This window comes from Sus scrofa, chromosome 14 (assembly GCF_054392235.1).
Source record: "Sus scrofa isolate SSC_HxYL_T2T_F1_AM1 chromosome 14, Sscrofa_HxYL_maternal_Yorkshire_Landrace_v2.0, whole genome shotgun sequence".
In the NCBI taxonomy this organism is placed as follows: Eukaryota; Metazoa; Chordata; class Mammalia; order Artiodactyla; family Suidae; genus Sus; species Sus scrofa.
The window spans coordinates 82168512-82188961 of record NC_139396.1 but is presented as its reverse complement, the minus strand read 5'-3'; the positions used below and the strand labels follow the sequence as shown (position 1 = coordinate 82188961).

Below are 20450 nucleotides of genomic sequence, written 5' to 3'. Positions count from 1 at the left end.
CTGACCCCCTCGCCGCCTCCGCGGCCGCCGCTTCCTGCTCGGGCGCCGCGCGGCGCTCCCGGCCGGGGCGGAGCTCGGGCGCTGGGCGCGCGCTGCCTTCGCCGCCAGCCGCGCCGGAGGAGGAGCCGCCGCGCCCTTCCCCTTCCTCCGCTCCTCCCCGGCCCGCGCCCGCCGCGGCCCCAGGCAGCACTCGCGAGCAGCGGCCGCGGCCGGCGGCCGAGTCGGGAGGATGCGGCGGCGCTCGCGGATGCTGCTCTGCTTCGCCTTCCTGTGGGTGCTGGGCATCGCCTACTACATGTACTCGGGGGGCGGCTCCGCACTGGCCGCGGGCGCCAGCGGCGGCGCCGGCAGGAAGGTGAGTGGGGCACCCGTCCGCGGCCCGGCCCCCGGAATCCCTGGCGCCCACGCGCACCCGGCCCCGCCGCGGACCCCCCAGTCGTTCGGATGTGCGGCGGAGCACCAAGGGAGCCCTCAGTCCCTTCTGCCCTTCTATGCGCGGATCTCCGCCCGGGCCACTCGCCCCCGCACCGGGCCTCCCAGCCAAGTCCCCAGGGCCGTGCGCCCCGGCCCCTCTGCGCTCGCCTGGCTCGGGAGAGGGCGACCCGGCTCAGCTCCCGGAGCTGGGGCCGCTGTCGCCTTCCTTTGGCTCCCCAGCCTCTCTCTGCTCCGCGTAATTTAAGTTGAGTCTCGTCCGGCCGCGGGGAGCCCCATCCCCTGTGGTGGGAAGTTCAGGGGCGGGGGTGCTACCCCGGACACAAAAGGGGGTGGGAGGAGGGGGGAGAGGCGGCTCCCGTTCCGACATGTCACGTACCTTAGGAGAGAGGAGTGCAAGTTTCTTTTCAGCCCTTTGATACTAGCCTCTACAAACCCCCTCCCCCTTACCCCGTCCCCACGCCTTCCCTCTTGTCGCCGCGAGGCGGGGGCAGTTCTGTCTCTGCCCGGTACCTCGGGGGGCGGGGGCGCAGCCAGCCCCGCGCGCCGGACGGAACGGACTGCCCTGGCGGTGCAGGCGGAGGGCCTCCTCTCCCCTGCGCCCCGGGGGAGGCCGGCCGCCGCCATCCCCACGCGTCCCCTCGCGGCTCCTGCTCGCAGCCCAGTTCGGTCGGCCCTCCGGCGCGGCCCCGGCGCCTGCCTTTCCCGGCCGACGCCTGCGTTCTGCGGCGATGGTCCCTCCGTCGCTGTGTGTGTTCCGGGCAGGCTCCAAGGGCCGAGGGGTAAGTCTGTGGGGACCGAGCGAGCCACCTGGACGGCTGGGCGCCTTCGGGAGGAAGTGGAGCGCCCCGGACGCCCGGACTCTGGGATCCTGCTCAGAGAGCGCGGCTCCGGGCTGTGCACAGGCCGCCTGTGTTGTTTGGTGGCTCCTAGGCTTTAAAAGCAGCCCCCACACCGTGTAACCCCTATACTGTGACACTTAGTGTCACCGCAAACCCAGGAAATTCTGAGTTAATGGAGATGGACCATGGATTGGGCTGGAACGAGGGAATGGTATCAGGAACAAGCCACACAGGGGTAACTGGAAGAAAAGATTTAGTCCTAAAGTCAGGCCATGAATGTCAGCGCTGAGGTTTGGCTGCTTCAGAGGTTTCCTTCCTGGCTTCCTTTCTTCTTTCATTCTCAGCTGAAGAATGTCTTAGATGGAGATAGGTGTATTACTTAATTATTGGTAAATTTCATAGGCTTGCCTTATAAAGAGGGGAAGAAATGAGAAGTCTTTGCATGTACGGAATTGGCCTCGTTTACTTCTGAGCTGACATGTACTCTCAGCCCCGTTTTCCCCTGTTTGAGTCCAGGGGACTGTTCATGTACACGACGTCTCCATTCAATGAATAGTAAAGAGCACTGCCCCCCCCAAGGAAGCAGTGCAGCCCTTTGAAAGCCATGGTCCTGTTAAGCTGGAATTATTTTAATAGCTTTGCTGCCCAGGACCATGTAGCTTGGTGTGCTGGTGAACCTGGCAAAGCTTCCTGCCTTTCATGTGAAAGAAACCCACACACATAAGCCTTACTTAGCAATTCCCTTCACTTGTTTAGCCATTCTTGGTAGCACGTGTGATTAGAAACAGCACGAGGGTATCATGAGGGTCTGGAGACGTTGCCTTCTGCCTGGTGGGCTGCAGCAGGTGGATGGTTTTTGAGGGTTCTTCCATTTGATCCTTAGTTTAAAAAAGAAAAAGAATTCAGGACCTCCTTGTGTCCTGGTGGTGACAGGAGGGTACAGAGATTTAGAATGAAGTGTAGAAAATGAACAGTTATACATGGATTGGTGGCAGGATTCTTTTCTGTCCATGAACCATAGCATTTAATCCTAGCCCTTGGAATGTTGTGATGTGTCACTTGAGGAAGGGAGTGTGAATGCAATAGCTTTTGAAGTTGGAGTGGACCCTGGGAGTTCCTGTTGTGGCTCGGTGGGTTAAGAACCCAACGTAGTGTCTGTGAGGATGTGGGTTCTATCCCTGACCTCGCTTAGTGGGTTAAGGATCTGTTGCCATGAACTGTGGTGTAGTCGCAAATGTGGCTTGGGTCCCGCGTTGCTGTGGCTGTGGCGTATAGGCGGGCAGCTGCAGCTCCAGTTCGACGGACCCGTAGGCTCGGAATTTCCATATGCCTTGGGTGTGGCCCTAAAAAGAAAAGAAAATAAAGTAAGTGCCCTGAGACTGTCTTTGGAGGGGTGACCAGAGCACACTGTCTTGAATTTGCTGATCGAGAGTGTAAAACTGCGGTCTTTCTTCTTGGGTTGTTTCCATGGATTCAGACACTGGAAATCTAGTCTCTTCAAATTTAGTTCATCCTCGTGATAAAAGGAAATATATAGATTTTTCTAGCTTGTAAAGTATGGGCATAAAAAGATAATGTGGTATGTGTGTAAAGGCAGAATTTAAACACTAGCTATAGTTTTTTAGATGTAAGTGGACTTAGCAGTTCTTCTCTTTCATGCCTTTCAAGTCAAGGCTCTAACTCCATATTTAGCCAATTGCTCTTGGCCCTGACATTTTTCACAGGCACCAGGCTTCTGTATTAGGCTTTGGGGGGTTGTCTGTCAGGAGCCCGACTAGAGTTTCTGCTGTTTCAGCACCCAGCCAGGCTTGTCACTGTGTGCCCTGCCTGTGAAATAACTCCTCTCAGTACTGTTGTTCTCCATTGGGTGAAACCTAGAAAGCCAGCTCACTTCACATTGCAGGTTTAATAAACTAAATGGGAGCAGGTGCTGAAAACCAACCCAGGCATCACTACACTGCCTGGGACTCAGTGCTGAAGTTCAGGGTGTATGGTCAATCATTTTATGCATAATATTGTTTAAAATTGGATTTTTATAGGCCTTCCCTGCCCCATATTTTGCTCCTTTCCCTTAAATTGGTGATTTGCACTTCAAGAATGCCTTTCCTTTGAGCATCTTAAATGCTTTAAAATTTTAATCATGTTCAGTCTCCCCAGAGCCTGGGTATGTTGGCAGTGGATGGAGCCACAGAGAGAGGAAGGGATTTCATCTGAAATGAACCTGTCTCTGGGTAAAGTGTGGCTCTTTAGGTTGAGGAGGGAAGGGTTTTTCCAGTGTGTGAAGAATGCCCACTCCTGAGGGTGAGTGTGTCAAGCCCAGGACCCCTTGTCCTTGTACCCACCCCCTTAGGAGGCAGGGGGAGTGTTCCTGAAGGGTGCAGCCAGGGGCCTGGGCTCCAGTCACTCTTCCCCTGCTCCCCTTCCTGATTGAGTGGGTGTTGGTGCCACAGCCCCTGTTCTGGGGTCCAAGCTCTCTCCCCTATGAGAACCCAGGGGAGGCATTGTGGGGGAGCCTCTTGAAGTGGTGAGGGACCTCACTTGGCTGGGGCAGTGCCTGTGTGTAGGGAATGTTAGGGTGTGGGGTTGGAGGAGGAGTCTGGGACTTGATCAAGGGCTTTGAAAGCCAAGCTGGGTTTTTGGTTCTTCCTTTGGTCCCAGGGAGCCATGAATGTTCTTGAGCTGATGGTGAACACTTTAAGAAGAATGGCAGGAATTGTTTAAAGGCATGAAGACTAGCTTTCTACCCCTTTTAAAAGGCTGAGTGACCTTTGCTAATCTATTGAACCTCTCTGGCCCTCAGTTTCCTCATCTTTATAGGGGGGATAGTTTTTGTAGCCAAAGACTAAGTGCTGTTAGTAGTAGGTGTTGGCAAATAGATGGTGTCGGGGGTGGGAGGAACGAAGCCTACATTCCTTCTTGGAAGTATAATGAACTAGGACTCTTTTTACTTCTTTTTTTTTTTTTTTTTGTCTTTTTAGGGCCGCACCTGTGGCATATCGGGGTTCCCAGGCTAGGGGTTTAATCGGAGCTGTTGCCGCCAGCCTATGCCAGAGCCACAGCAACACCAGATCTGAGCCGGGTCTCCGGCCTACACCACGGCTCACGGCAATGCTGGATCCTTATCCCACTGAGCGAGGACAGGGATCGAACCTGCAACCTCATGGTTCCTAGTCGGCTTTGTTAACCACGGGAACTCCTGAACTAGGACTCTTTAACTGTTCTCTTCTGCTCTCCGGACATTTTTTTTTTTTTTTAAATCCCTCTTCCATTCCTCCTGGACTGGTTTGGGTGGTGCCCTTGGGCTGGCACCATAGCTTTTATTAAAGGACTTTTATTTTTTTCCGTTATAGCTGGTTTACAGTGTTCTGTCCATTTTCTACTCTACAGCGAGGTGACCCAGTCACACATACAGTTATATATTCCTCTTTCTCACATTATCATGCTCCATCATAAGTGACTGGATATAGTTTCCAAGGCTATACAGCAGGATACCATTGCTTAGGCACCATGGCTTTTGGGGAAGTGGTCCAGACATCATGCCAGCTCTCTTGTCCCCAACTGTGGTGTCAGAGCAGGGTTTCCGTTGGTGGGCAGCCAATGGGAAAGTGGGGGCAGGGCACACCTTTCTTTGGTGGACGTGTCCTTAAGTGGGGTTCCTGTGGCGAGGGTAGGCCCCCCCAAGGCTCAGGACACCCCTCTCGTCCTTCCTCTGCAGCCTGGCTCCTCCTGATGGGATGGGAGGCTCACATGACCCACATGTGCATGGTGTGGGCTGAACACAGGCTGCCATGCCCCATCTTCAGGAGTTAGGAAGGAGGACCCAGGTCATACTGGCCACCTAGAGTCAGCTAAAGAAGTCCACTTGAAAGGAGAGTTTGAAGTTGACGTCAGGAGCGCATTGATGTTGGTGGGGCACTGTATAGCCAGAGAATCTGACACGTGAAGCTCTTCTTTAAAGAAAGTGTCACTGTTCCTGAGTGGAGCCATGCTGGCCCCGTGCTCACACATGATGGATACAGGCTGGAGGATGCGGCAGACATCCTGGGCTCTTCCCCCAGGCTCTGGTGAAAATGGGAGAAAGAGCCTGCCTGCCTGGGCTCTGTCAGACTTCAGGGTGGGGCGGAGGACCCAGGGGGCTGTGTGTTGCGTGGAGGCTTCAGGCCCCCTGGGGTCTTCCCTCCCTACCTCCTGGTGCTCAGAAGAGGGAGGGTCTCCTGTTTGGATCGGAGGAGTAGGTATTTGAGAGGAGGTCAGAAAACCAGTGGGGGCCGGGAGGAGGGAGACATGCATATGTATGTATACTCATATGCAGTATATTTACATGTGTGTGTGATTGCTGCCGTCTTTGTTTCTGAGATCTTGGGGGAGGTTGCAGTGCCGAGCTGCCTAATTTCCAGCGAATCCAGCAGCAGTTGGCCTAGTGGACAGAGGTGACGGTGCAGAGGCCTCCTGGGCAAAGACCAGGCACTCGCAGGACCGAGACGCTCTGGCTGAGATCCCGGGAAGGAGGCAAGGTGTTCCTGGGAGAAACCTGTGACGTCTCTGGGCCTGCCCAGCACAAACCGTGGGATGGGAAAATGGCCAAAGCTGGCCAAGCCCATGCTCCCTTTTTGTTCTTCACTTTTTCCCTTGCGAGCCCCGTTCTGAAAGCTCTGCTTGTGGGGATAGTGCTGAAACACACAAGGCGGGCACAGGTCCAGATGGAAACACCCCGCAGGTTCCAACAGTGAGACCCCTCCATATGGGCATTAAGTAAATGCCGCTCCCTCAAGACCCCCAGCCCCCAGCTGCTCTGCTCTTCCCTGGGGACCCCAGGCCCTGGTTATCCCCATTGCAGGGTCCCTGGCCCCAGCTAGCCTCCATGACCAGCCACAGTGGTCCTTGGATGTGCTGAGCGTCCCTCCTGTGAATGTCATTTGGATCAAGGCAAGTCTGTCTGGTCTCAGGCCTGTGACCTGAAAGGTGGCTTTCCCCTCGAGGAAGTCTGTTTCCTGTTGCTGTTGGGGAGCCTCCTTCCACGGCCGTGGTCTAGACCCTGGCCTCCCGCTGCCTGGCTGCAAGGTTTCTTGGGGAGACCTTATGGCCACCCCCCACAGACCTCCTGGGTGGGGGCCGGGACAGACCGGGCCTGGAGAGGAGCATCCTCCACTGGGAGTTACACTCAGAGCTTCAGTGTGAGCCTCCAGTGGACACCCACCCTCACAGTAGGACTTGAACTTGTCTTCTTAATTGGTGTGCGGATTCTCTGACCTTTGGCCATGTGCTTGACCTTAAGGATGAGCCCCAGATGTGGACGTGCTAGTAATTGTCTGCCGGACTCTCTTTTGATTCCGGAGAACCTCCTTGACCTTTCTCCTTCCCCACTGGCTACTGCGCGAGCCAGGTCTTTCCCTGGGGGCACTCTCTCTGGGTCGCTTGCCCCAGGCCCCAGACTGGGAGGGTCTGGGTTCCTGCTGGCCTCTGTATTCTGCAGGGCAGGCTGAGACACTTGGGTTTCTGCTTTTAGTCCTGCTTATAGGCCCGGGAAACGTGTGGTTTTATACGGATCAGGTTTCTCAGCATGCTGGAATGTGAACGGTGGTGATTCATCATGGCTGGATTTGAAAAAACCAAAACCAGTTGCATAGAATCTCACTCCCTGCCTTACACTGAAATAGCTTTCCTCGGCTCTAGGGGTTCTCTGCCCCTTGCTCTTATGGGGGCTGCCTGACACAGGGAAGTGGGCTGGTCACTCATGGCTTGGGCTGCCCCCCTGGCCCCTCCTGCTGGCCACCTGGCCCTGCCTGGTGACTCTTTGGGAGGAGGAATGGCCAGGACGACTGGGGACAGAGCTTCAGAATTCCCAGAGTGCAAACTAGGACCAGCTTTTGGCAGGGATGAGGGTGCTTGGGGGTCAGTGATCACTCTAGCTCAGGGCCTTTCAACTTTACCATTTCGAGCTGGGTAAGCTTTGTCGTATGGGGCTGCCCTGTGCACTGTAGGACGTCTAGCAGCTCCCTCTGGATGCTAGTGATACTGCTCACTCACTGCAGGTGTGACCACTGACTGTGCCTGCAGGCTTTGTCAAGCATACCCTGCAGTGCAGAATGGCCCTCACTTAAGAACCCCTGCTGGGGAGTTTTGGTCATGGCTTAGTGGTAATGAACCTAAGACCCATGAGGATGCAGGTTCGATCCCTGGCCTCGCTTAGTGGGTTAAGGATCCAGCATTGTGATGAGCTGTGGTGTAGGTGGCAGATGTGGCTTGGGTCCTGCGGTTCTGCGTTGCTGTGGTGTGGTGTAGGCGAGCGGCTACAGCTCTGCTTTGACCCCTAGCCTGCAAACTTATATATGCTGCGGGTGCAGCCCTAAAAAGACCAAAAAAAAAAAAAAAAAAAAGAAAAAAAAAAAGAACCCCTGCCCAAGTCAGTGTTAACCTTTTTCTCTTCCTGCTGTCTTCAGGAGCAGGACTGTCTCTCTGTGTGGTCTGGGGTGTATCCCTCCGAAAGAGTTTCAGCTTAATCAGCACTTATACCATGAGTCCCCACTGTGTGCCAGGCACAGTCCTGACACTTCACAGATATTGACTCACTGACTCCTCATCAGTCTTCTTATTCTTCCCATTTTACGCATGAAGCACAGAAAGGTTCAGTCGCTTTCCCAAGGTGGCAGAGCCAGTGGCTGGCACACAATGGTGGCCTCCCCTAGGCCTGCTGGGGGTGGGGCATGGCTTGCTTTTGCTTCCCTGACTTCTCACCTGCCTCCTGTGCGTGTGCAGTGCCCATGCCCTGAGCACGGCGGGATGTTCTGAAAGGCACCCTGGAGCAGATGCGCCCACAGTAAAGCTCTGCTGTGGGGTTGGTCCATCTTGCTTCTTTCTCCGTTTTTACCATTTGCTCTGTGAAACGTCTCCCGCGTTCTTGTCCTCAGGTCTCTGCCTGTCCTGAAGCCTCAGCTGCCCGCTGGCAGGAGCAGATGTAGAAACAGGCCCGTGTCCCTTTCATCCTTTCTTTCACTGAGAATTTTCTGAGCACCTGCTGGGTGCCAGGCACTGCTTGGGTGGGGATATAGCAGTGACGAGAACAGAGACCATCTCGGCATGTGAGAGCCTTCATTCTGGGGGGAGCAAGACTGAGCAGAATAGGTGCTGAATGACAGGATGTGAGGAGGACTGGGTGCTGGGGGAAGAAGGGGCAGTGGGAAAGGGTCAGGAGCTGGGCGAGGGTTGGGTGAATTGGAGGTCCAGGGGGCTCTATGTGGAGGTGCAATTTGAGCAGGCTTCAGCTGAGACCCAGGCAGGAGAGCCCCTGGTTAGAGGCAGCCTCTTTGGTGATCTCCATTCCTTGGTGTCTTTTGCTAAATAAATGAGCCAGTTTTCTTCCCTGGAGACTGTGACTCTGGTCTGTCAGTGGAGGCATTTCCTCCATCCTCCAGGACAATGTTGGGTCTCCGGTTCTTTTTCTGCACCATGTCTTTGGTAAGGTGTGTTCTCATCCTGGTTAATGTGGAATGCACACTCCCAGGCTGCCCTCTCCCGCCTTGGCCCCAGGCCTAATTCAGGAGCCCACAGGTTCATTTGCTGTGTGACTTCGTAGAATGTGCTGGTAGAACAGTCTCATGGTGTGACTTCTGAGCTGATCTCTTTAGGGCCCGTGGGGCTGCGGTGGGGGGGGGGGGTTCCGTTCCCATCCACCATCAAGCACACTGTTCATTACATCACTTCTTTGCAGAGTGCTTTCTGCACACGTTACCGTTGAATGGGGAGTTCCGCTGGTCCCTGTGCACCTGTTTCTGCACAGGGTTCCCCCCCCCGCCCCGGAGAGTCATCTCTTCTGGCTGCTCGGGGTGGTGAGGCTTGTGATTTCTCATCTGCAAGAAGCTGGAACTGGCTTGGTCCCTGGCGTTGGAGAGGTTGTTCTTGGCTGTTTTGAAGCGCTGTGATCTTTGATATTTGTGGGAAATAAAATGGGACATGTGACTTGTTGCCCTCAGCGCCTTTAGGGAGCGGGGTGGTGGGGAATTGCAGGTGCTCCCGGTTCTTGTCAGCTCCGTTTGGCATTTGTGAGAGTGATCAGAGGCCTTGTTGGGGGCATGTCCCATGCCTCCAGCATGTTTCTGGACAAGAAACCAGAACATGTGTGTGGCTGCAGAGAAAAGGTCATTTTAATGGCCTCACACTTGGGAGCATCCATCGAGCCTTCTTCATCTCTGCTTCAGGGACCAGTGCAGGAAGGGAGAGCTTCTCTCCAGAAAGTGGATACACTTCAAAGGAGTCACCCTGTGAGCTGATGCAAAGTAAAAGCCTGTGTGTCAGTGACGCCCGTTAATGGGCACTGACTCTTGCGTGGGGAGAAGTGTCTGACCATCTTGGATGGTGAGTGGGCTGGCCCCGCCTGGGAGGCCTCTGAGTCATTGCTCTGCGCCTGGTCCTTCCTGCCTCAAGGGCTTCCCCATCGACCTAGATTGTGAGCCTTTGCTCTGTGACCTTTGAAACTTGCCTGCATCTTCTCTTTCCACCTCCCACTCTTGCCCCCCCACCGTCCCGCCTCGTCCTTCTGTGCAGTAAGTGACCCGTCGAATTTTCGATGATCACTGATGTCCCCCCCCCCGTGTCCAGAATATACCCTTGTCCATCTTTTCCATCGAATCTAAGATGCCATTATTCGTAACAACATTATTTTATGTACCACTAGGAAAGAAAAAACACTGTCCGTTGAACTGTGACACAGTGGTTTCTTATCAGTGAACACTTTTATTTTCTACTTATTTAAAGAGCTCCTCTCGACTTAATTAGACATCGATTTTTCCATTTATCACTCCTGTGCATAGATAAAAAGGAAAGTGAACGTGAAATACATTAGGCAAGGTGTGTCTTAAAATTTTTCAGTGTCTCCTTTTTCCTCAGAGATGTTAGCTCCCATTTTCCTGGGACAGAGCTGTCCGTCCTCAGCGCCACCAAGACCTCTGGCGGGTGTGGTCGTTCCCAAACACCCAGAGCCTTGGTTCCAGGCTCTCACCAGCGCTTGGTCAACTTGGACCTTCCTGGGAATTTTGCCTCACTCCTCATTCACCGTCCACTTCCATCCCACTTAATGTCATGTCTGGGGCTACTAGTGCTTCGGCGTTGCTCCTGGAATTTTCTTCCAAGGCACCGACATGCATCCCACAGACCCCGCTGCACATGTGTTTTGTGTTTGGGCGGGTGCTGATAACGATGCATCACGGCCCGTACCTGGCCACAGCTGCCTAAGGGGTCACTCATTGTGAGACGCACCCCAATTTCATGTCAGACTGTGGGGAGAGAGTGCCCCTTAGACTCTGTGAGTTTTAGGGTCTGTCTTTTCCTCATGTGTGATCTCAGCTCCAGGCCCCCGGTTGCCTTGTCACAATGTGTACATCTGCATCTGTTCCCTCCCAGGTCTCGGACTCCATGGAAACGGCAGTGCTTCCTGCTTTTTAGTTATGAGAGATGAGCAGCTGATGAGCATGAACCTGTTCCGAAAGATTTTGGAGCGTTTTCTAGTGCAGGTTACCCCGTTGAGGGCTGGGGTCTACAGTGTCACCCTTTAAGGAGCTCACAGTCTCTGGCCAAACCAACTAGAGAAAGTCCTAAAAAAAGAACAGTTGGGGCAAGTCGAGTAGGTATTGGGTAGGAGATGAATTTAAGGCATTATTATTAATATTTTTTAGCGGTGTAATGGCCTTGGGATTCTGTTTTTTGAAAAGCTTGATCTTTTGTGGATGTAAACTAAAGTATTTGTGGATGCAGTGATACCACGCCCATGGGAAGATTATGAGGGAATCGGATTGGCTGAGTGTCTTCTTGAATGACTGATGGGCACCTGGGGCTCATCATACTATTTTATTTTTGCCTACTTAGAAAATTTTATTTAAAAAAATTGAAAATTTTATAAACATATATAGCTTAAATTAGCAAGCCAGCAGAAAAACTAGTATTTTTTAAAAAGCAATTTTTTTTTTGAGTGAAGGAAATGCTTTTTATCTTGATTTTGGTGGTGGTTATGTGACTGTATTCATTCAAAACTCACTGAACAGTACACTTTAAATGGGTGAATTTTAACTGTACATAAATTATACCTGAATTAAAAAAAATAAAAAGCAAATTCAAGGCTTTGTGATAAGGTCAATGAAAATTTTCTGCTTCCAGTTTCCAACGTGTGTGTGTGTGTGAGTGTGAGAGAGAGAGTGGGGGTGTGGGGGTGTGCTGGGGTGGAGGCAGGGGGTCCCCCTGCACAGCCAGTCAGTGCTCGGACACTAGCTGGGTGTCCTGTAGTCTGACACTGTCCATCCAGAAATACCATCGGGTCCCCCAGGTTAAGGGCTCAATCCCAAGATTTCCCCGTCCCCTTCAGAGGCCAATTGCAAGCCCAGGTTGTCACCTGTACTTCTGACCAACAGGTTGTAAGTCACAGGTTCCCAAGACTCCCTCCTTGGGTTTGATTTACTAGACTAGCTCACAGAACTCAGAAAATCAGTTTATTTACTAGATCACTGCCTTCTTGCAGAGAATATTCAAGGACACAAGATGAAGAGACACACAGCGGTGTGGGGTCCCGAGCAGAGGAGCCTCTGAACTTGTCCTGTTGGGTTTTGGGGGGCATTGTTACAGGTGTGAGCAATTGAGTCATGGGCCATCGGTGATTAAACTCAACTTCCAGCCCCTTTCTCCTCCCAGGAAGTCAGGGGGGCTGAAAGTTCTACCCCTTTCGTCGCTGTGGGTTCCCCTGGCAACCAGCCCCCACCCCCATAGACACTCCCCAAAGCCACCTCACTGACAGAAATCCCACAGTGGTGCAAAGGGGCTTGCTGCGAATAACAGGACACCCGGTTCCCCTTTACGGCTCAGAAGCAATTTCAGGAACTGAGGACCACTGACCGAGGAGAACAGAAGATGCCCCCACTGTTCTTCTTGCTCAGGGACTTCCAGGGGTTTGGGGAGCTGTGAGCCAGAAACAGGGACAAAGACCAGATGAATATGAGAAATAAGTTTGGGTCATCTGAATGACCAACTACATACTTAGCAATCACAGTACCCCATCAATAAAAATGGACGCCAGCCTTGTGTCTTCTGTAATTTAGGGAGAATCAGCGATGATTCTAAAAGGATACTTCAGAGGTTGCCTGAGATGCTGAATTATCCCTTGAATCACCAGGGAAATATTCTTACATTGGGTACGTTTCTTCTCTAGGAATTACCTAAATTCTTTGGAAATTGCTGCTTCTTGGGAAACTTTTGGGGGCAGAATAGTGGTTTAGGCGGTTTGTGAGATCACCTACTTCTAACCAGGGCCCCAGATGCCCTCGATCAGCAGAGTTGGATGTTTATTGTGTTGGCGACACTGCCCCCGCCCACTTGGCAGGCACCAGGAGGGCACATGCCTGTGTGTCCTCCTCCTGCCAGCTCTTGTTTGAGGGCAGTTTTTAAAATTTTTTTTTGCTTTTTTTTTTTTTTTTGCCTTTTTTTAGGGCCACACCCATGGCATATGGACGTTCCCAGGCTGGTGGTCAAATCCAAGTTACAGCCGCCGGTCTACACCACAGCCACAGCCATGAGGGATCTGAGCTGTGTCTGTGACCTACACCACAGATCAGTGGTAATATGATCCTTAACTGAGTGAGACCAGGGATCGAACCCATATCTTTAGGGATCCTAGTCGGGTTCATTAACTGCTGAGGCACGAAGGGAACTACTCGAGGGGAGCTTTGCTCACAGGCCTGCATGATCTGTTCTGAGCTCTGTGGGAGACCTTTTATAAATATATATCACTCCTTTTTGTTTCTGCAACAGGATATTATTGCGAAAGCCTCGTATTTTACATGGTGTTTATAAATGAGAGATTTTTGACAAATATATGACGCTGCATGTTTTCTGGAAGGTGTAATTCCTGATGCTTCAAATTGACATCAGTGCCGCCGTGGAGACGCCTGAAGCGCTTTGGCGCCGCTGCTCATCCATCGTCCCCCTCTGGCTTGCCTGGCCTTCCTCCTGCTCGCCTGCCTGCAGTGCCCGCTGGACCACCAAGGTGGTTAACTTGCCCACCCGTCCTGCAGCAGGCCTGGGGCTGGAATGGTAATGTTCCCCAAACTACCTAAGCCCCAGCTTTGGAGGAAGTCGGCTGCGGCTGTTCTGGTCTTGGAACTGCAGCTCCTGAATCATCAACAAGTTACAGATGATGAAGCAGGTTTCTGACGCAGAGCTGCAACTTCAGCCTGGAAGGTGCTGATTACCTGGGCTGGTGATCATTTCCTTAACCTTGCTATTGCAAACTGCTGGGGTAGAGGAGCCAGCTGGAGCTGTTCTTGGGTGGTCTGAGCTCGAGGCCTGAGGCTGGGTGGGCCTGAGGCTGAGGGGCGGGTCTGAGGTTAGGCGGCCTGAGAGGGCCTTAGCTTGGCCTTCCAGGCCTCTTGAAAGGGCTCACGGAGGCAGGTGGGGCCCCTCAGGGGACCTCCCCATGCAGAGGGCTGCTGAGGCTTGTCCCCCGGCTGTACTTGGTGACTATCAGGCCCCAAGCCAGTCTGCATCAAGAAGACGAGAGTTGGTTCTCTTGTTTTCAAAAGAAAAGGAATGTAGGTAAAATATCCCACCTGGGGGTGGGGGTGGGGGTGGGGGTGGGGGGGTGGTAAATCTGACTTGGCATCAAGTGTGTGTGCTTTCAGAGATTTTAGTTGAAAGAGTTTTTCTCCCTCACCAGTGGGGAGTGCAAGGTGGTGTCCTGCCTCAGAGGGGTTTCCTGGTTTCTGAGGACCTGCATCAGAGGTGTTTGAAAGCAAAGCTCTGCTGGTTGTGGTCTGCTGGTCATTAGTGAATGAGGTTCCTGCAGGCAGGGGGAGGCTGCCTTGTTCGGGGTCCTGGCTGCCTGCAGGGCCGAGCCTGACTTCTCCAACCATGTTGGGGGTGAGGGGGTTGGTGGGCTGCCAGGCTGCAGCACACCCACGTTGGGCCTTTGGAAACCATCCGGCCTGCCCCTGGCTCTGGCTGTGGGGTCTGCTTGGTGATGGTGCTGTGAAGTTCTTGGCCGGATGGCTGGCTCGGGGCAATCAAGCCAAAGGGGCCACTGCCTGTGTTTGAATTCTGGCTTCTACAGTTGGCCCTGTAAACTCAGACCAGTTACTTAACCCTCTGTGCCTTGATCTCCTCGTGTTGTTCAGTGAGGAGGTGATTGGAGCGGGTCCTGGTACCCAGTCCCACGTGGGGATGTGAAGTCTTCTGGTGTTGGGGGAGATGGGCTGGCACCTGGCTGGCTGGGCCGTCCTGGTTAGTGTTCACCAGCTGGGACTCCTGTGCCCACTGGGCCACCTGCCCTCTGCTGTGTTTAAGCCATGAGCCTCCTCAGGAAGCATCTCTCCCTCTGGGGGCCTTGCCCGGAGCCCTGACCCTGGAAGGAGGGTCAGGACAAAAGATGTCTGCAGCCCTTGCCCCTCGGGGCGAGAACACCAAGTCTGGGTGGGGTGGTGGCTGAGTGCCATGTGGACCCTGGATCAGCCTCCTCATCCCCAGACACCATTTCCCAATTTTACTCCTTAGTCTCTTGTCTTTGAAAAGTACACTGGGATGTGGTGTGTGTGTGTGTGTGTGTTTTTTTTTTTTTTTTTTTTTTTTTTGTCTTTTTTGGGCTGTACTGCGGCTTATGGAGGTTCCCAGGCTAGGGGTCTAATCGGAGCTGTAGCCACTGGCCTACACCACAGCTCACAGCAACGCCGGATCCTTAACCACTGAGCGAGGCCAGGGATCGAACCCGCAACCTCATGGTGCCTAGTCGGGTTCGTTAACCACTGGGCCATGACGGGAACTCCCTGGAATGTGGTTTTTAACTACATGACTGTATCGTTAATTTTTCAACTCTGATTGGCAGTTGGTTTTGCAATATCTTGAGCTTGATAATAATCTGGATACAGCATGTTATTTGAAAACTTTTCCACAAGGTTTTAATTAGTAAACATTCTTTTAGCTTCATTAGTCCGGTGTCTGACTTGCTTTTGAAACTGTAGGTGAGTGACAAATGGAAGGCAAATTAGTCATTGTGGCAGCGCAGCAGCAAAGCACCCTGTGAGGGCTGCAAACTGGTTCCGTCAGCACAGTATTCACATGGTTTCTCTGATGCCTCTAATTAAGATAATGTAGAACTAGCCCGCAGATTAATAGATGTCCTGTGTGATGATTTCAGAAAGAATAATCCACATGAAAAACCCGGATGTTTGGTTATGATAATCCAAGGAGCTTGGCTGTGACATCAGACTCAAATTCAAATCCTGTCCTTACTGCCTGTCACCCTTTGGGTCTTTGTCTCAGAAGGGAGTTAATGGGGAGTTCCTACTGTGGGGCAGTGGGTTAAGGATCTGACTGCAGCAGCTTAGGTCCCTGTGGAGGTGTGGGTTTGGTCCTTGGCCTGATGCAGTGGGTTAAGGATCTGGCTTTGCTGCAGGTGTGGTGTAGGTCACAGCTGTGGCTCCAATTCAGTCCCTGGCCAGGAACTTTCATATGCCTCAGGTGTGGCGAAAAAAAGGAAAGGAAAAAAAAGAAGGGGGTTGGTGGAAATGGGTAAGATGATGGGAGGATGCTGGTGCAGTTTAGTTGGGGGGGAATCTTTCCCAAAGATGCTCCTGGGGCTCCTCTGTTGGGATGGGGGGCTTGCTGGGAGCAGATACCCAGCTGGGGGGCACCTCCATGGTGTGAATACTTGGCAGAGACGTAAATTGGGGTGGATTGCTGGGAGGACGCTCTGCCTCTCTCTCTTGGGCCTGGGGAGTTGCTGCAGACCTGGGACGCGCCCTGTTTTGGTTTAAGCGAAGCTGTGCTGAGTGGTGCTGGAGCTATCACATTTGGGTTCCATTTTAAGAGAGATACTGTAATTGGCCCGAGTGCAGTGCATGTTCCCAGGGCACTGGAGCAAAGCGGGCCTAATGGACTAGTGGGTGTGATGGAGTGAGCTGATGGGATGGGAATTTCATGGGTGTCTGCCTTCAAATTCTGCTTTCTCAGGTCCCAGACGTTCTGGTAGCCCATCCCCTCCCAAGCCTCAGAGCCAGCCCATCCTGTGGGATCCCTGTGTTCTGTGTCCCCAGTAGGGGCTCTCCCTGTCCCTCTCCATTAGTGCGGAGATGGGGACAGTCTGGCTCTGGTACCTTTCATATTTTCTGCCTTTCTTTTGTTGTTTTTTTGTTTTTTCCTTTTTATAGCTGCACCTGCGGGCACATGGAAGTTCCTAGCCAGGGGTCAAATCAGAGCTGCAGCTGCTGGCCTACACCACAGCCACAGCAATGTGGGATCTGAGCCACATTTGTGACCTACATTGCGGCTTGTGGTAATGCGGATCCTTAACCCACAGAGTGAGGCCAGGGATCCAACCACATTCTCATTGATACTGGTCGGGTTCTTAACCTGCTGAGCCACAGTGGGAACTCCTGTATTGCTTATTTATTGCAGGAAGGGAGGTTTGCAGGTGTGAGAAGGTAATACTAGTTTCAGAGGTCTGCACAGGTAGAAACAGTGGGCAAAGCCTAGAAACGTAGCCATTGCCCAGGCTAGGAGGTCCTGTGCACAGAACATGAACATTTAAATCTGATTAGGTAGCCAGGCTAAGAGATGACTGGTGATCATCCGCAGCCCTCTGCTACTTGCTGCACATTGAACTGTTAGAAGGTTTAGAATCCCTGTTTTAAGACATTAGTCTTTCCTTGAAAAAAGCTTTGTGTGTTATCTGGTACCCAGAGAGTAAGGAAGGAGATGTCAGCATTCAGCATGTGTTTTCTTCCAGGTGATGGCAGTGTGGGTGCTGTGTGTTTACTTGGTGTCTCTGGAGTGATTGGGACTGTCCATAACTGCGTGTGCCTGAAGGGCCCTTCTCCTGGAGGCGGCCCTACTGCCCTGTCCTCTGATCTGTGCAAGCAGGGGGAAGTGGTGCCTGAGACAAACTAGGAGAGATGCCGGAACAGGTCTGCTTCACCAGCCCTTGGATGCTGGGCTGCGTGTGCATGGGGTGGCGGGGTCTACGTCTCTGGGATCCTGCTGGGCCAGTGGGGAGCAGGGCTCCTAGCCCCGCATTGTCCCTGGTCCCTCACCAGGTGAGGCTGTTGACACCCAGGACTTGCATACCTCCTGAGTTCCTTAGTGTAACTTTGATTTGATGATCTGCATCCAAGGGACTCTCAGCATCTCTAGGGCTGCACATGCCTGGTTCCTCCCCTTCCTGCCCACCTCCCGTGCAGAGATTCATCAGCTGCTGTGGTCTGCTGGCCTGAGGGAGGTTGTGGGGGGGGCCAAGCTGATGAGGAGGGTCTGGGCAGGTGCATTCTGGGAGGGGCCATCCAGGCAGTAGGGGACAGCCCTACGTGGCCAGCTCCAGGGGGCTCACAGAGGCCGAGGGAGGGCACATGTGGGGGGAGCTGATGACTAGAAGGATCCAGCAGGGAGAACATCCTGTGCAAAGGTCCTGGGGCCAAAATGAGCTTGATGTGCTTGGACCATCTAAAGCAGAAAGCAGGCAGCAAATGGAAGCATGGTGGGCAGGGCCACGGGGCCAGAGGGTGGTCTGGGCATGGTGAGCATTTGGGGGTTTGTATGTGTCATGGTATTCCCTGGGAGTGGCTCAGTACCCAGCACATGGTTGGTGCTCCAGTTGGTGTTCTGCAGATATGGGTGAGCCAGATGAGGCTCAGACCTGGGTGAGAGTCCTGGTGGTGAGCCGGGCCTGGTGTTGCGGGGAGGGGGTTCCTGCCACTTAGGGAACCACCCTTCACTGGTGTGAGACGCTCTGGCTCCTGCTGTCCGTCTTCCCTGGGTTCTGCTCCTTCTGGTGTTCCAGGGTGGCATTAGCAAGTCCCAGCCCTTTTTGCACTGAGTCTTCCCCTGTCACAGACGAGGGCTGGCAGGAACAATCAGGATAGGGAGGCGCCGTCACTTCTGGGTGCAAAGCTGGCCTTTTTCCAGTTGTAGCGTGAACATGGAGGAGACTAAAACATCCTTCTTTTCCTTCATAAATGCTGCGTTGCTGTTGCGGCTCCAGGCCTGGCTGTCCCTGCAAGTTAAGCTCTTAATCATCGCCCCTTAATCATGTGCTGTCTGTGGAGTGGAGGGACTGCTGGGACGCCGAGATGGAGGAGAGAGGTCGTGGGTGAGAGGGTCACAAGCTGTGTGTTAGCAGTCTTGTCCCTTCGGGCCATATTTAGAAAAGAGTTTTTCCTTATTAACCCTCCTTGCACCAGTTCATCAGGCTAAAATGCTTCTGCATTGAGACAGTGGTCTATAGGGGGTTGCTGAGTTAAAGTAGTTTCTGGGCAGCCTAGCCTGGCCGCTTTAGGGACACACTGCTAGACTGGGGATTAGGCTTCTGATGTTCTTTTATTATTTTATTTTATTTTGGCGGCAGCTGTGGCATGCAGAAGTTCCCGGGCCAGGGATTGAACCCATACCACAGTAGCGACCATGCTGGATCCTTAACTGCTGAACCACCGGGGAACTTCTTGATGTTCTTTCTTCATTACAGTCCTGAGTATTTGGAGCTCCCCTGACTTTTACTTTAATGCTGTCAGCCTTGGATGACTACTTATAAAACTTGCTACGCTGCTCTGGTGGTGTAGAGGTTGGTGGCGTAGGACATTGGACGTGTAGGATGGAGGTGGGTTTATGTCTGTGAATGTTGGGGGGGGGCCCTCTCTGCGGCACTTAGAGTCTGTGGGGGCAGGCACCCAGTCTGTCCGCACCCTGTTGGTGTCCCTCACGTCATGTGACAGTGCTTGCTAAAGGGAGCAGGCTCTTCAGTAGCATTGTTTGAGATACTTCAGGTGACCTGTGAAGGGTTTGAAGTCAGCCTCCCAAGGTGAGGGAGGAGCGCAGGGACCCCCAGAAACGTGCCCAGTGACCAGTGAGATTTCTGTCCACCTTCGTGGATTGCAAAAAACCGTGGTAGGATTTATTCCAGGACTTGGTGTTCTGAGGGTGTGAGAAGAGGAACTGAGCAGATTACATCTTCAGTCATTTGAGGCTCTGGAGGTACAGAATCACATACCTGGAGCCTCTGAGCAAGAATTTAGCAAGAGTGGGTGATGGTGACCAGTGATAGGGCGCGTCGCTGCCCTGCTCTAGGAGGAAGTTAGCTCAGCCTTTAAGAACTAGCAGAGCGCCTCCCAATGATTCTCTCTCCTGCAGTGGGGGAGGCAGGTGGGGTGGAAAACTGTGTAAGTCAGGGGAGGGGGAGGGTTTCCTGCAGGAGGACTAACGCACTCTCTGGACATCAGGCTTTTTCTCTCTTCTTTTTGGGCGGGGGAGGTGGGGTGCGTTTCTTACTGTCTCAGGAGGAAAACAGGTCCAGAGGAACAGTTTTCTTCATGGGCTAAGGGGATGAGTTTCCTTTTCACTCCCTGTTCCTCCACCTTTTTTTCTCCCCCCTCACAGGTCATAACTTTTGCAGTTATGAGGATTCTGCTGCAGACTGGCTCACCCAGGGGATCTCTTGGGGCAATTTGTAACTTGTTAATCAAGCCTGTTGAGGGCACAGCACTGTCTTCCCAGCTGTGTGTCTGCCCTACTGTTGGTGCCAGGGGGCCTCTGAGTGGTGGAGCCCCCTCCTGGTCCCCATCTCAGCCCTCCTTCCCTCTGCACAGGTGCCTCCAAGACTCTGTCACCTTCTCTGTGAGGTGGAGGCGGGAGCGGGGCCTGCTTGACGGGGCTGTTACAAGGATTAAACGAGGTGTGGCCTGTCCGGCACTTCCTAACCCTGTACCCATCAGTAGGAAGTGTCTGGTACTCTGTGTGTGTATGTGTGTGTTCATGTTCCTTAACTCAGCTGCTGGGAATCCTTTTCTGTCTGCAGCTGTAGACACATACACATGTGCAGAGGCATGCACACACACATAGGTGCACGCACACACAGATGTGTGCCACCTACCTTTCCTTCTTCCTGGCTAAGAAGGTATACACAGCACATTTCATTAGAAACGTGAAGCTGTTTTGTGGATGTCAGCACGTTTTCCTTCCATCCCATAGAGAAACGAGGTGAAAATGAGGGGACTGGCGGGAAGTTGGCTCCCGTGCTCGACTGTCACAGGGTGGGCACAGTCCCTTCGAACCCAGCACACACTGCCCCTGGAACAGGGATCACCTGTTCGGGCGTGCTTCGTGTTCTTATGTTAAGAGCTGTCTCATCTGATGACCAGTCCTTATCACTGAATTTCCCAAATG

The 20450-nt window shown here is 53.1% G+C and overlaps 1 protein-coding gene across 3 annotated transcripts in view; it reads left to right on the top strand.

Moving 5' to 3' along the window:
* The first annotated feature begins 80 nt into the window (after positions 1-80).
* GALNT2 (polypeptide N-acetylgalactosaminyltransferase 2) overlaps positions 81-20450 on the top strand; it is a 179893-nt gene continuing 159523 nt past the window's right edge. For 2 of the 3 annotated variants that reach the window (XM_001927774.7, XM_021073538.2), the window contains exon 1: positions 81-355. In XM_001927774.7, the coding sequence (XP_001927809.5) occupies positions 230-355 (126 nt within the window). In that variant the 5' untranslated portion in view covers positions 81-229. Of the gene's footprint in view, positions 356-13702; positions 13841-20450 lie in introns of those variants that run through there. The other variant, XM_084996883.1, reaches the window with a different exon arrangement.